This window comes from Hyperoodon ampullatus, assembly GCF_949752795.1.
Source record: "Hyperoodon ampullatus genome assembly, chromosome: 17".
In the NCBI taxonomy this organism is placed as follows: Eukaryota; Metazoa; Chordata; class Mammalia; order Artiodactyla; family Ziphiidae; genus Hyperoodon; species Hyperoodon ampullatus.
Genome location: NC_136930.1, coordinates 18398188 through 18411588, shown reverse-complemented (window position 1 = coordinate 18411588; position 13401 = coordinate 18398188). Strand labels below are relative to the sequence as shown.

The 13401-nt window shown below is 33.1% G+C and overlaps 1 protein-coding gene across 2 annotated transcripts in view; it reads right to left on the bottom strand.

Moving 5' to 3' along the window:
* CRISPLD1 (cysteine rich secretory protein LCCL domain containing 1) overlaps window positions 1-13401 on the bottom strand; it is a gene marked incomplete at both ends in the record, with an annotated part of 42970 nt that overhangs the window by 9363 nt on the left and 20206 nt on the right. The window contains 10 exons of one of the 2 annotated variants that reach the window (XM_079722718.1): window positions 874-946; window positions 1040-1083; window positions 2742-2872; window positions 3062-3128; window positions 3238-3298; window positions 3468-3608; window positions 5290-5390; window positions 6168-6283; window positions 7315-7447; window positions 7798-7916. In XM_079722718.1, coding sequence (XP_079578844.1) covers window positions 874-946; window positions 1040-1083; window positions 2742-2872; window positions 3062-3128; window positions 3238-3298; window positions 3468-3608; window positions 5290-5390; window positions 6168-6283; window positions 7315-7447; window positions 7798-7916 — 986 coding nt within the window. Of the gene's footprint in view, window positions 1-873; window positions 947-1039; window positions 1084-2741; window positions 2873-3061; window positions 3129-3237; window positions 3299-3467; window positions 3609-5289; window positions 5391-6167; window positions 6284-7314; window positions 7448-7797; window positions 7917-13401 lie in introns of those variants that run through there. The other variant, XM_079722719.1, reaches the window with a different exon arrangement.

The following is a 13401-nucleotide window of genomic DNA, read 5'->3' as shown; positions in this document are numbered from 1 at the left end:
CACTTAAATATAAGTAATAAATGAATACGTTTTTATAACTTTGAATTAAAGGGTTGATTTTTATAAAAGATGTCTTCTGTAGGAGGAAGGGTGTCCCCATTGACTATAAAATTTTATTTTTGCATTTGAGAACTGCTGCGCATTCACTGCCCACCCTATGGCGATAAAACCAGCTGCTCCGCCCTTAGGATCATGCCGTGCATGCTCTACCTTCACCATATTTAGCACTTGGTCTGTGGAAGGCCAAGATCAGTAGATTCAAACTGAGTTCATTTCTACGTAGGTAAGTTCAGGTCAAAGAAAGACTGCAGGAGCTTTTTGCTTGTCTGAGTTCTAGTCTCTGGTTTTAACACCTTGTTATATATCTGTGAGAATGTAGATAGTGATCTAGTAAACATTCCTTCATCTACAACTTCCCTTATGCTTTGAATAAAAATGCTGACACATTTTAACAGTACCTGCCTTTACATCTAATCATAGGGAAAGGGGCTGCTTGGCCCTGATGTAATCCATTAAAGAGTCATGCAATGACCAGACAAGTGCCTGACGTGTGTAACTTGTAACTTACTGGGTGGCCAAGCTTCATACAGCTGTAGGGGAATGAACATGTGATTCTTTCTTTTAAATGCTAAAATAAAGATTTTCGTAGAGACAAAAAAAAAAAAAAAACCCACATTTTTGGGAGAAAGTACGCTAGGAGTGCCTAGAGTACGTGCAGTTTGTGGTGTCCATTGCTCCCTGATGCTAGCAGTTCAAGATCATACATCTTCTGAGTCCTAGAGACACTGGAATCTCAGGCAAAAGCAGTTATCCAGGGTAAAAGGCCCCCTGTTCACAGGTTAAAAATGAAGGAGAAAATCTAGAAAACTGTACCTTGGGCAATGTGAAGCAGGCTTATGAAAAGGACAGAGCTGTTCCACAGTCGTTTCACAAGTGACAGCCTGAACTGAAGAATTCAAACACAAAACAATAAGCAAATCCTTTAGAAAGAATAATGTGCAACAGAGTGGTAAGAAAATAAGACGAAAAAAGTGCTAACCTGTTACTTTAGAGACTGTGAAGGAATTAGCAGACTGATACTTGCTGAAGATAAAAACATAAAAATTTCAATCATCAACATCTTGCATCACCATCAACATAAATTCTTACATTTTTAAGTCTATGAATATTTTATTTTTCTTAAACTTTCTTATTTAAATATCTAGACATGTAGCAGTATAAGAATTAATCATCTGTTTTATGCTAAATTCATATTACCTTCAAGTATGAGCCAAATAAATACCATTCTTGATATCAGAGAAAGATCTCTTTTCATTAACAATCTCAAAAACTTATATATAACAGCATAAAATAATACACATTTGTATCTATATATTTGTTTCCTATTAAAATTAAAACTCTCAATATACTCATTCCCTGTTACCACAGAACCAAACAATTTAATCTTTCAAAATAGTCAATACAAGGCAGTGTAAAAAGACTACTAAATAATAAGTACCTTAAAGGAATACGCATCATTCATTTTTTTGTTCCCCCTAGTATCTAGTAAAATGTCTACAATAAATGAATGAATTCCTCCTTCATGTTTTATTAAAAAGAATATAAAAGAATATAAGAATAGGTATTTTAATTGGTTTATCTATAACCAGGCTTTCATAAAAAACATCTATTGCAAAAGGTAATGCTTATTTGTGATGGTACTTTAATATGACACACACACATTTCAAGAGAGTTTATATAATAAACAATTAAAAAAACAAGTTAAAAGAAAAAGGTAAATAATAGGAAATAAATGTTCTTTAATGCAACACCCAATGTTTGGCTTACCAAAGCTAAAAACTAATATTTATTATTTATTAAAGTAAGTATTTGCTGAGTGAATAAATTAATCAATAAGTGTTTCTGTAAAGCTTTTACTTAAGAGATTAATCACTAATGGCTAAAAACCACACATCAGGCCTTTGAATAAAATTGTATACAGACGGCATCATTCCACCAATTTACAAGGATTCTTAACAAATTCTTTCTTATTATTATGAATCTATACTGTGGAGTTTCATGCAATTGTTCAGTTACAAAGGAAGGGAGACTATCATATTTCCTAAGAAAAGGCATTCCATTATGAGGTTCAATAATGTCTATTATTTTACATAGGAGAAAGAGAAACTACAAAGATATTTCAAAAGCCTACATTTTTCTACTTTCTATAGAGTATATATGAATATGACAAACATTTCAAAAGTTAATCAATGCTTTTATGTTGGGTCAAATTACATTTTAACAGACAAAAGAAAGGTGACATAGTGTATTACATATTTAGAGACTTTGCAAAATGCTCTTTTACCTAGTAATCTATCTTATTAACAAAGTTACTGTTGCATGAAATAAATAATTCTCCCAAACAGGGCAGGAAGAATATGCAAATCAATTAGCCTTCTCAGGCACTTTTTATCATAGCCGAAAAATGTATTGCTTCACAATGGGAAAAACTATAAATTTGTACATTCTTAATGAAAGTAGAAAATTTAGAGTTTTAGCATGATCTTTATAAGCAAAAGGGTTCAACTTTGAATTCAGATACTTTTCCTTCTTTTTGCCCATGGAAATTATGTAGTTGAAATGAACCTCGAAAATTACCTTCTCTCTTTATAAACTAAATTCTTCTATGCTTTGCTCTAAATGAATGTAACTTATTGTTACAACTTAAAATCTCTGGTCCAAAAGATTATTTAGGTACTTACCCAATTGTTTGAACACCATTTCTATTGGATTTGATAAAATAATGTTTTCTTCCTTGTCTAGTGATATCCACCCAACCACCATCATTGTCTATTATACCATAATGAATTGCAGCTCTACAGATGCTGGATTGCTGGGAGAAAAGGAAGGGATAAAAGGATGTTAAAATGATAAGAATTCTGCATAGGATACAACTCGTTACTATGTATGACTTTAAACAATTCTGAACAAAATAGCTATACATATATATTTTTCCCATTAAAAAATCAAAATATTATATGAAAGGATCCTATCCTCAAATAATGACATTTATAATACTTACCATTTCATAATGTACACTGCCAATAACTTTAGCTTTACTATCCAAACAGCCAGCAGGGCATTCATATCTAAATAAAAGAAATGGGGAACAAAATTTAGCTTCTCTGAATGTCCATATAAAATGAAAATATTTTTTATATCTTGCCAGTTAATTTTGAGAGTAATCATAAATATTACCTATTGCAGGTTGTGCCTTTGCACTGGTCTCTTAATCTTATTTCACAAGAAACAATTTGAGCTAAAATTTAGAAAATAATAATAAGTTAGATGATGCAACAGCTGCTCTAATTCATCCCATACAGTCTAACGCCAAGTTTTTGCCATTCTAAAGCTGTTCAGATTAATAAAATAGAGTTGAATATGCCAGCAATGTAAACTTTAAAATGTAAATAATGCAGAGATCTTACACATTTGCTGTGTGCTTATGACTTCGTTTCTGTTACTATCATCTGCTATTGTCCGGATGTGGGTGTCATGGACTTGTGATTGCTGCCGTTCAATTTCATTTGTTTCTTCTTCTTGAGGAGGGTAATAGCTATCTGATCCTTCTGTTAGAGAGAATGGATTTAAGAAATATGAATCCATCTTAAATGTGCACAAATTACAAATGATACACATTTATATGCCTGTTTAACACTGAAAGCTACTAGAAAAATCAGTACTGTATATTGGCACAGGTTTTGGCTTAAGGTGGTGATCTTACATACTGCATTGGAATAAATAAAACAGAGGCATAAATCTTTGAGCCCTTGACTCATTTATGCTAACATTAAATGGAATCATTTCTAAACTTTGCTTATATTTTAAAGTGGTATCAGCGATTACCTTTCATAATGACATCGTGAGGTCTACACAGTGATCTAATGAAGTCGGGCTTAGTGAATTTGAATTTGTTTTCTCAAATGAAATCATATTTTCAAGAGGATAGCACTTAAAATTTTCAAAAGGATCACATTTAAAATTCTCCTGAAAGGAAATTCAGCCAAAGAAGGATTGACATGCCCTTGCTATTTACCACAATATCAGTTTCCATGGAAAGGTTTCTATTGCAGAAAGAAATTCAATGTGCAGAAATTTAAACTTAACAATGGAAAATATGCAAACTTTGAATTTAGTATTTTTTCCAGGTTGGCTTGTATTAAGGGCTTGACAGGGGCACATTTTGGAAATGTGGTTATTTGCATGTATGTCTAAGAATTCAGAATCTAGAAAAAGGAAGTAGGAATTCAGAGGAAAGTCAGCTCTAGCAAGACAATGTGGTCATTGACAATGGAGCAAGCAGGGTGGAGGTTTGGAAAACAGACTCAGGCACAATGAAAAAAGCTTTCAGGAATTAAAAATGGCTCATATTACACAGTGAACTATATGCTTACTTCTTGTCTACTTATTATAGCTAGTGAGCACTCAATCATTAAGGAAAAAAAGATACCTCTTTATAAGTACTGAAAAGTGGCTGCATTTACACATATTTTCTAATACACTTGGTCTGCATTAATCTTCATTTAGTCATCATTAAGAACAAAGTAGTACAAGAGTGTAAAAATGTTTGTTCACTTGGATGCCCAATAAAAAGCATGACTTTCACAAAGCTTTGTCAGGTAAGTTTTATCTTCATGTGTTACAAAAAGGACATCATATTTATATTTATTTTTGAGGACATCCAGTACATTTGAGACAGTATTTTTTGCAACAGTTTTATAATACTATTATATATTTTTGTTGTTGTTATTGTTGTTGTTATTTTGGCATGACAAATTGTATGCTCTGCAGTAAGAAGCAGAGAATTAGTATAATTCATTGGGCATGGTTCAATAAGATTCATGGATAGCTATTTAGGCAAAAACTCTTAAAGTGCTTAAAATAAATTGTGTTAAACTGCTAAATTTTTCAGAAATGATGACATTTATGGAAATAATTCTAGTCAACACTATATCAAGATGGCTTTTAAGAATGAAAATATACTTGTCACTCTGGGATAATTTCAAAGTAGAATTAAGTGGTTATCTGGAAAAATCATGAAACTTTCCTTTAAATACATGTTGGTGTAATAGACTTATTAATATTATAAATTTAAAAAAATATTTTAAATGACTTCTAAATATTTGAAATAGAGTTCTAGAAACTTTTCATGTAATAATTAAATGTGCTTTTGGCTTTCAAACACATATTAATGCAGAAGTTGGATGAAAATATAAATCAAACTGACTATTACAACACAATATCACATACCTTTGTAGCACAGATTTTCTCTACAGCCTCCTCCAAAACTAGGCGGGCAAGCAGAACAGGGCCGGCCATGTTTGTAGGGGGCATGGCCCCACCAGTTTCCCCTTAAAAAGATAATCCACTCCATTAAGAGGTGGTCTATTTTTAGTTTTTGAGAAACTCCATACTGTTTTTCCACAGTGGCTGCACTAATTTACATTCCCACCAACAGTGGACAAGGGTTCCCTTTTCTCTACATAGTCACTAACATTTGTTATTTATGTTCTTTTTAATGATAGCCAATCTGACAGATGGGAAGTGATATATCATTGTTACTAAGTTTAAACATACACTGCTACCTCATTCTTTTGAAAATATTCTAAATAATACGTTATATATATTGCTAAAAACTGAAAAACCAAACTTCTGCAAAACACTAACCTCTTCTATGGAATATTCATCTATATCCCATTTGTTTTAATAAAAACAGATTTTAGACGTAGACCTGACCCTAAGTTCAGTTGTACAGTATTTTCAATGTAATTATTTGAAGGGTCTTTACATAGGTGAAAATACATTTCTCAGTCTATAGTTTCTCATCTCTAATAAACCAAAATTATTAAACATTTACACAATATAGTAGTGCAGTAAATAAAACTGAAGCCCTAAAAATATGATTCCTATCTTTACAAAGATTATATTTTCAATTTTCATATTCCTTTTAAGCACCAATTTTACACAACAGGCAACCATAATTGTTGCCATATGACATAAACTCAGTTAAGACAATGCACTTTACTCAATAATACACACTGAAAATAAAGAAAAAAATCAAGAATATAAAGTTATTTTTATGTTGTTAAGAAATACTTACATATGAAAGTAGTGTTTTGTTTACTTACTTTGGGGAATAATTGCACACCAAGTAGACAGCTTTAGGCCATATCTGCCCCCAGATGTTCATGTTATGGCACAAATTAATGGCACAGCCTATTCTGCTACTTGTTGCCCACACCACCTACATTAGAGAAAAGAAAGGCTTAGAAAAAGTAGGCTGAGATGAAGTAAGACAACAACATATCTGAGGGAAAATGCATAAAAGTGAACTGGAGAACCAACAGTTACTATTCAAAATGAAATGAGGCAATGTCAGAAACAATATTTTTCCTGAGACTTGGGGAAGTACTTAATTTAACTTAAAAAAAAAGAGATACACAGGTATATAACTCCATCCAGATATAAGATATAAACCTCTTATTTATTACTAAATAATTCAAATGTTACATCCTCACAAACCTAAATGCCGTATTAATTTTCCTGTGAAGAAACTTACCTACCAAATGAACAGAATTTCTCATCGTAAAGCAGAAAGTACTGGAGCAAAAGTTTAGGTTTTCAAATTTCTTATACGATGTGACATTTTCACTGTGCCACTGGCTATCAGGGAGTCCAATACTGATCTTAATCTTGTCCCATGCAAAGGCATACAGAACCATTTGCTTTATAGTACTAATAATCAGTCATAGAAATTCTAGAAACTCAGATCTGTAGTGAGCTTTATCTAGTCAAATCTGCCTTTTGTTGTTTGATTTAGAAGTTTTAGAACATGTCCAATACCCAATCCAAACACTGAAAATTGAAAAACATGATAAATGCTGCACACATGTGAATATTGAATGTCATGGTGAATAAAACCATATTTTTATTTTTTGAAAATAAAAAAATTGACATCTGAATTTGAAGATGGTAAATGTCTTCCCATTTGCATTTATTGGGGTCATATTAAAGTATTTTATATGTAAAATCATTGAAGTAATATTTTTAAGGAAATGCCTGTACTTTTTTTGATAATTATTCTTATTGTTTATAAAAATTTATGTGTGTTCTACATAAATCAATATTAATATATTTTTAATAAACATATAAATGACATAAGGAAGGCAAATGTTCAGTATCCTAAGTTCTCCCACCCGCACACACACACAAAAACTTTGTTAGTTTACACGAACTCAAATTAAACGAATGAAGTGTAATATACCCAAAACATACCTGTGTATAATGAGTACATACAGGACCAGAACATCTGAATGGACAATACGGGTTGCATTCATGTTCATATGGGTAGCTAAAGTCTCTGACTTCATCATACCATGCTTGTATGTGAAATGTTGGGGGCCTATATCTATTTGAAAGAAAATAACCACAAAGATCAAGTAAGGCTGGAGAAAACATAAAACCAAATATTGCCAAAAAGATTGATGAAGTTTGGTAGAGAGGCAGTTTTGTGTAACTTATTAATATTAAATACTTTTGCCCTTTACATCACTAATATATCAATTACTTGAAACAAAAATAAGTTTAAAATACTACTGATCATTCTGGTATGATATTTATTTTTTCTTATTTGTCTTGGTGTGACTGCTTGTTTTCCTTTTAGGCACTAAGCCTTTGAAAACTTACAGTGATGAATTAGTAAGTATTTCATTTCAAGCTCTTATGTTTTCAGAAACAAGAAGTTGTATTTTAAGCTACCTTCCCCAATGTGCTCCCAAATTCTGTCCAATTGATGGAAGCATGCTTGCAGGTCCATGTTCCCACAAACAAGTTTCAGCCCAGGATTCTGCAGATCTTTCCAGTTCTATATCCCATGTCTACAATTCAAAACAAAAACAAAATACAGACACGAACAGATAATGTATATATAGAGTTTGGATATTTCTTTAGAATATAGTGTTACTCAGTTCTTATGTTTTCTCCCTTCTTCTTTGCAAAGTCAGCATCTTAGTCTGGGTTCTCTCCATCTCTCATATAGATTTTTGCACTAGCTTCCTAATTAATCTCCTTTCATCCACCTCTCATCCCTCCACTCTGCTCTACAAGTGTTTAGAATTACCTAAGTGGACACAAATATGCTTAAGTTAACACAAATACGCTTAAGTGATTCCTCTAACCGCATCCAACAAATCTGTGTATACTGTTCCCTGTCATAAAACATGTTATTCCTTGCTTTTGCTGGAATCGTTTCCTCTGCCTAAGACTTCCTTCTCCCAATTATTTGTCAGACAGGCTCTAACTCTTACTTCACAATCCAGCTTTATGTAATACATTCTTGACACATTTTCAGTTCTCTTAGAAGTAATCTATTCCCTACTTTGGGCTCTTAAAGCTTTGTTATGCTCCTTTGTTTAGCAGCTATTACACAGCCGTGTTAGTATTCATCTATATGTCTCTTTCATGGGACTGTGAGTTGCTTGGGGGCAGTTATTTAACTCACGCTGGTATCTTCGGCCTATTATCTGTGTCTGCCACATGGCAAGGTGGTTAATAAACATTTGCTCAATACATGAATGGTTAATGAATCTGTATCCTATAAAATATAAATGCATTTTTGTGTACAAAATTCAATAATATTAATTCATATTTTAAAAATAATTCATAAAGCGATATTTAAAATTATAAAATTATTACTGAAATAATTTCATATGTCCTGGGTTTAATATTCAATTTGTTAATTTGAAAATCAGGCAGTATAGTGAGTGTGGTGGTAAAAACAAAGAGTTGGATAGAACTGGACTCAATATTGGCACAATTACAGGATTCTGGGCATGTTAAGAGGGTAGAAAAATAGTCCTGGAACTAGAAAACGAGGACACAACCTAAGGTGATAGCAGTGAGACTGGAGAAAAGCAGACAGTCTGAAATAATGTTTAGGAATTTAAATTCGTAGAAGTTGATGGATGACTGAAGGTAGGTGGTGAGGGGAAGAAAAAAAGGGGTGAAGACTGATGAGGTTACCAAACTGTGAGAAAGAAAAACAGAAAGAGAAATAGATTGTTGTAATAGAAGTGTATGTCTATTCACTTCAATGCATATTTCAAGGATGATGTGTGAGGTGTCTGTGACACATGCAGTATATATGTCAAGTAGAAAGTGGAAATAGATGACTGGGGTTCTGGGGAAAGAAATACACTCTGAAGATATGGATTTTGAAGTTATTCACTCAGAGATGAATTTCTTCAGGAAGATGATATAGAATGAGAAAAGAAATGAAAAGAAAATTCTGGGGTTATCAAAATTGAAGGGGAGAAAAAACAATGAGTTAGTAAGATGAACTAGGGAAAATGGAATCAGAAAGGCTAAGGGAAAACTGAAAGAGGATTAAATTATAAAAGTGACAGGACAAGAGATTCCAGGAGAAGAGAGTGGGCAATTAAGGTCAAATGTTACAGAGAAGTCAAGGAAGATGAGGTCTGCTAGGTGCTAATTCATTGTTAAGAGCAATTTCAGATCTGTCCTAGGCAGAAAATCACAGCACAGAAGGTTAATAAGTGACTGGAAAGAGAAAGTGGAGAGGCAAGTGGGAGTTACTTGGTTAATACTTTAGAACGAAGAAGAAAGATGAGCAGAAGCCAAAAAAGATTTGATGCCAGGCTCTAGAGAGAATTTTACTTTCTTTGATTTTTAAAGGATGGAAGAAACCTAATCATGACTGTAGGCCAAATGGACAAGACACTAGAAAGAAGCACCAAAAAAAAAAGTATGTGTGGGGAAGGGAAGTTTCTTCACTCTTCATATAATCTTTTTATATTAAACATTCCTCCTCATTCACTTGTGGATCTGAAATACATAAAATCATGCTTTCAAAGCCAAAAAGTAAAATGTATACAAAATTAGGGTAAGTATATTTTTGTTATAGTGCATCTTTATTATCTAGCAAAAGCACACACAAAAAAAGTATATTTACATGCCACTAAAATAATTAACAGCAGCAAAAGTATCCGGTTTTCATAAAAACTTGAATTTCACTTTGAATTAATATCAAATGTTCAAGATGACTGATTCTGTGATACTGACACCAATACGTATTTATCAGGTAAGCACTTTATTCGCCAAATACAAGCATACTATTAATTAAATTCATTACTTAAGTTAGACCTAATTTTTATAATTACATATTATGTAATATGCAAAGGCATAATTCAACTTGCTGTCATTATATCCCCAGACAAATTAGGTAAGAAGCAAAGAATTTGGCTGAAATCCCAGAAAATGAGTAAGATGCTGATTTCCTTTTGTTTTCAGAAGGTTGGAGAGATGGTCATCTCTCAAAAGCAAACATGTTCCCAAGTAGAGTTCCCTGGAAAGTAAGTTGTCCTTAAGAGACAATCAAATTTTTGTTTTCAATCTTGGAAATCAGGTTCTCATATAATACTTTAGTCATAAGCATAGTGAAACTATACTTATCCACAGGTTTCTAATCTAGCAACATAGCAATCTCATAGTCAAAGAGCAGCCGGGAACCAGAAGAAAAACGTAAACATTCCTAGATGGAAAAAAAGAAAAAAAAAAGCCTTGAAACCACTGGGATGGTTTTAAAACACTCCTCCCACAAAGGGTGGAGTTGAATTCCCTCCCCTTCACTTCAATTTAAACTAGATAGTGATTCCCTTCCAACAAACAGAATGGCGCTGTGAGACTTCCCAAGCTAGGTTAGGAAATAATACAGACTCTATCTGATTCTTTCTCTTTTAAAGACACACATCTTAAAAGACCTGAGTCAAGAAATTAGGAGTTCAGCTATCCTAAATACGTAGCTGAAAAAAATAAGATGGAGAGACCACACAGAGACAGACAGATATGCAATAGGAGTTCCCACTGTCTGAGTTTTCCTAACCCAGTCAAGAGATCTGTGAGTTTGCACGTCCAGGTCACTGCAAACAAGTGAGAGACCCAGAGCAAGAAACCCCACCAAGGGAGTCCTTAAGACCCTTACTCAAGGTCAATTTAGTCTTGTTTTACACACAATTCTACAACCTTAGATGTCAGTTTTTCTTACGAAATTGAAGATGGATCGTTTTTAGAGAAGATATACAACCATTTCCAAATTCACAAATATGCTGTATTTCCAAAGTCTGTTTATATATCTGTTGTGTAGAAACTGGAAAAAAAATCTAAGACATATCATTAAAATGCTTTAAGCTATGTTTTCTTATTTGTAAAATGTGTCAGTTGAGATAGAAGATAGAAGATAACTCAGGTCCCTCTGAGTTATCAATTGTTGAGTATATGTTATGGATAAGTTGTTTTATAGCATAACTTGTCTTCTATTTAATCCATTAAAAATGGGGGGTGGAGCATATCAAATTAACTATGATAATATTAAAATAGGGACATATATTATTTTAATATAAGAACTGAGGCAGAGGGCCTGCAACTAAAATTTGCTATCAATATTTAATAAATATTAGTTAGTGACAATTTTAAAAGTAATTTCTTGAAAAATCTAATGAAGCATTGGTGTTTAGGGCAAGTTCAATAATACAAATCAGGGCTTCCCTGGTGGCACAGTGGTTGGGAGTCCACCTGCCAGTGCGGGGGACGCAGGTTCGAGCCCTGGTCCGGGAAGGTCCCACATGCCGCGGAGCAACTGGGCCCCTGCGCCACAACTATTGAGCCTGCGCTATAGAGCCTGCAAGACACAACTGCTGAGCCCACGTGCCACAACTACTGAGGCCCGCACTCCTAGAGCCCATGGTCCGCAACAAGAGAAGCCACTGCAACGAGAAGCCTGCGCACAGCAACGAAGAGTTGTCCCCGCTTGCCACAACTAGAGAAAGCCTGTGCACAACAATGAAGACCAAAGGCAGCCAAAAATAAATAAAATAAATAAATTAAAAAAATAATAATAATACAAATCAAGTACATTCTTTTTATACAAATAACTGAAAATATAGCTGTCCTGTAAGAAATACTATCATTTAACATGACAACAGCATGGAATGTATATTTTTATGCTACAACATAATGTTTTAAGACTGGCAATAATTCATACCCATCCCATTTAAATGCAGGTTACTCTCTATACATTTCTATTTAAATTCTAGATTGCAAATTAAGTCAAGATAGCCTAACCGGCTTCATTTTTTCTCTCTGAACTATTCACCCAGGACTAATTTAAAGCCAAGCCACACTTAAAATTACCATTTCTTTATAGAATGGGTACTTGAGGTGTGCAGAAATAAAAACCACTCTATTTTCCATCTACATAAGTAAGCCGCTCCTTCTGAGAACATAGTAAAGTTTTTAACTGAAGTTTTATTACTAAAAGAAACATTTAGAATACTATTAACGTACTTTGTCTCCAGCGACATTCTTCGACCATTTCACCATAGTGGCTCTATCATTTCCTCTGTGTGTGTACATAAGAAACCTTAAACCTTGACAAAGCACTTTCAAAAGTAAAACTAGAAACATATAGTAGTTTTAGCACTAAAATACTGTTCGTAAAAATCAAAAATTATGCGGCTAGACATGTACAGAAAATTCCATTGACTGCTATCGTTTGTGAAATATGGTGGGCATACACAATTCATATTCCTATCAGAATACTTGTTATCCTATTATAATAACAGTCAATGACAGTTGCAAATCACTCAGGATTGTAGTTTTTAATAGAGTTGATATTGCTAGCTTACCAGAAGTTGTATCCCTATACATTAGGCAAAAACAGTCATTAGTAATATGACTCTTTCTTTCTCTTTGATATTGAGAATAGCTTCTCTCTTACAAAGGATTAAGTGTTTTCAAATATATTTTTTGACTATTGTAAATTTATAGCTCTTTCCAGATTTACATAATTTTAAAATTCATGTCCTGGAAATCACTGACTCTTTATAGCATCAAAATTATTATTGTAGGACATTAAACAAGAGTTGAAAGCCAATGTTAATTAGTCACTATGAATTTGTCTGAAGACCATTTTTTTAAAACTGAGGCTTCAAAAATATTAGTATACAAAGCTAAAGTGAACAGTAGACTCTTTTTCAAATATAAGTCAAACATTAATCTGAACTTTTTAATGAATTATTATTATTTTAGATTGCATTAAAGCACATGAAGTAAAGTTTTGTGATATTATCTGCTTGATGCAAATTTGTGTAATTATACATAAATCCTCAAAGATCAGAGGTAGGGATGGAGATAATGGAAATCCCTTTATCCACAAAGGTATTGATAAGCACTTCTTGGTGAAGGTATCATGATAATTAGTCTACCAAAGGAAATACGCTAGGTGACACTGAAGCTGTGAAGTAGTTTATTTTATATAGTTAGGCTCAGCAATGAAAAAATATATGC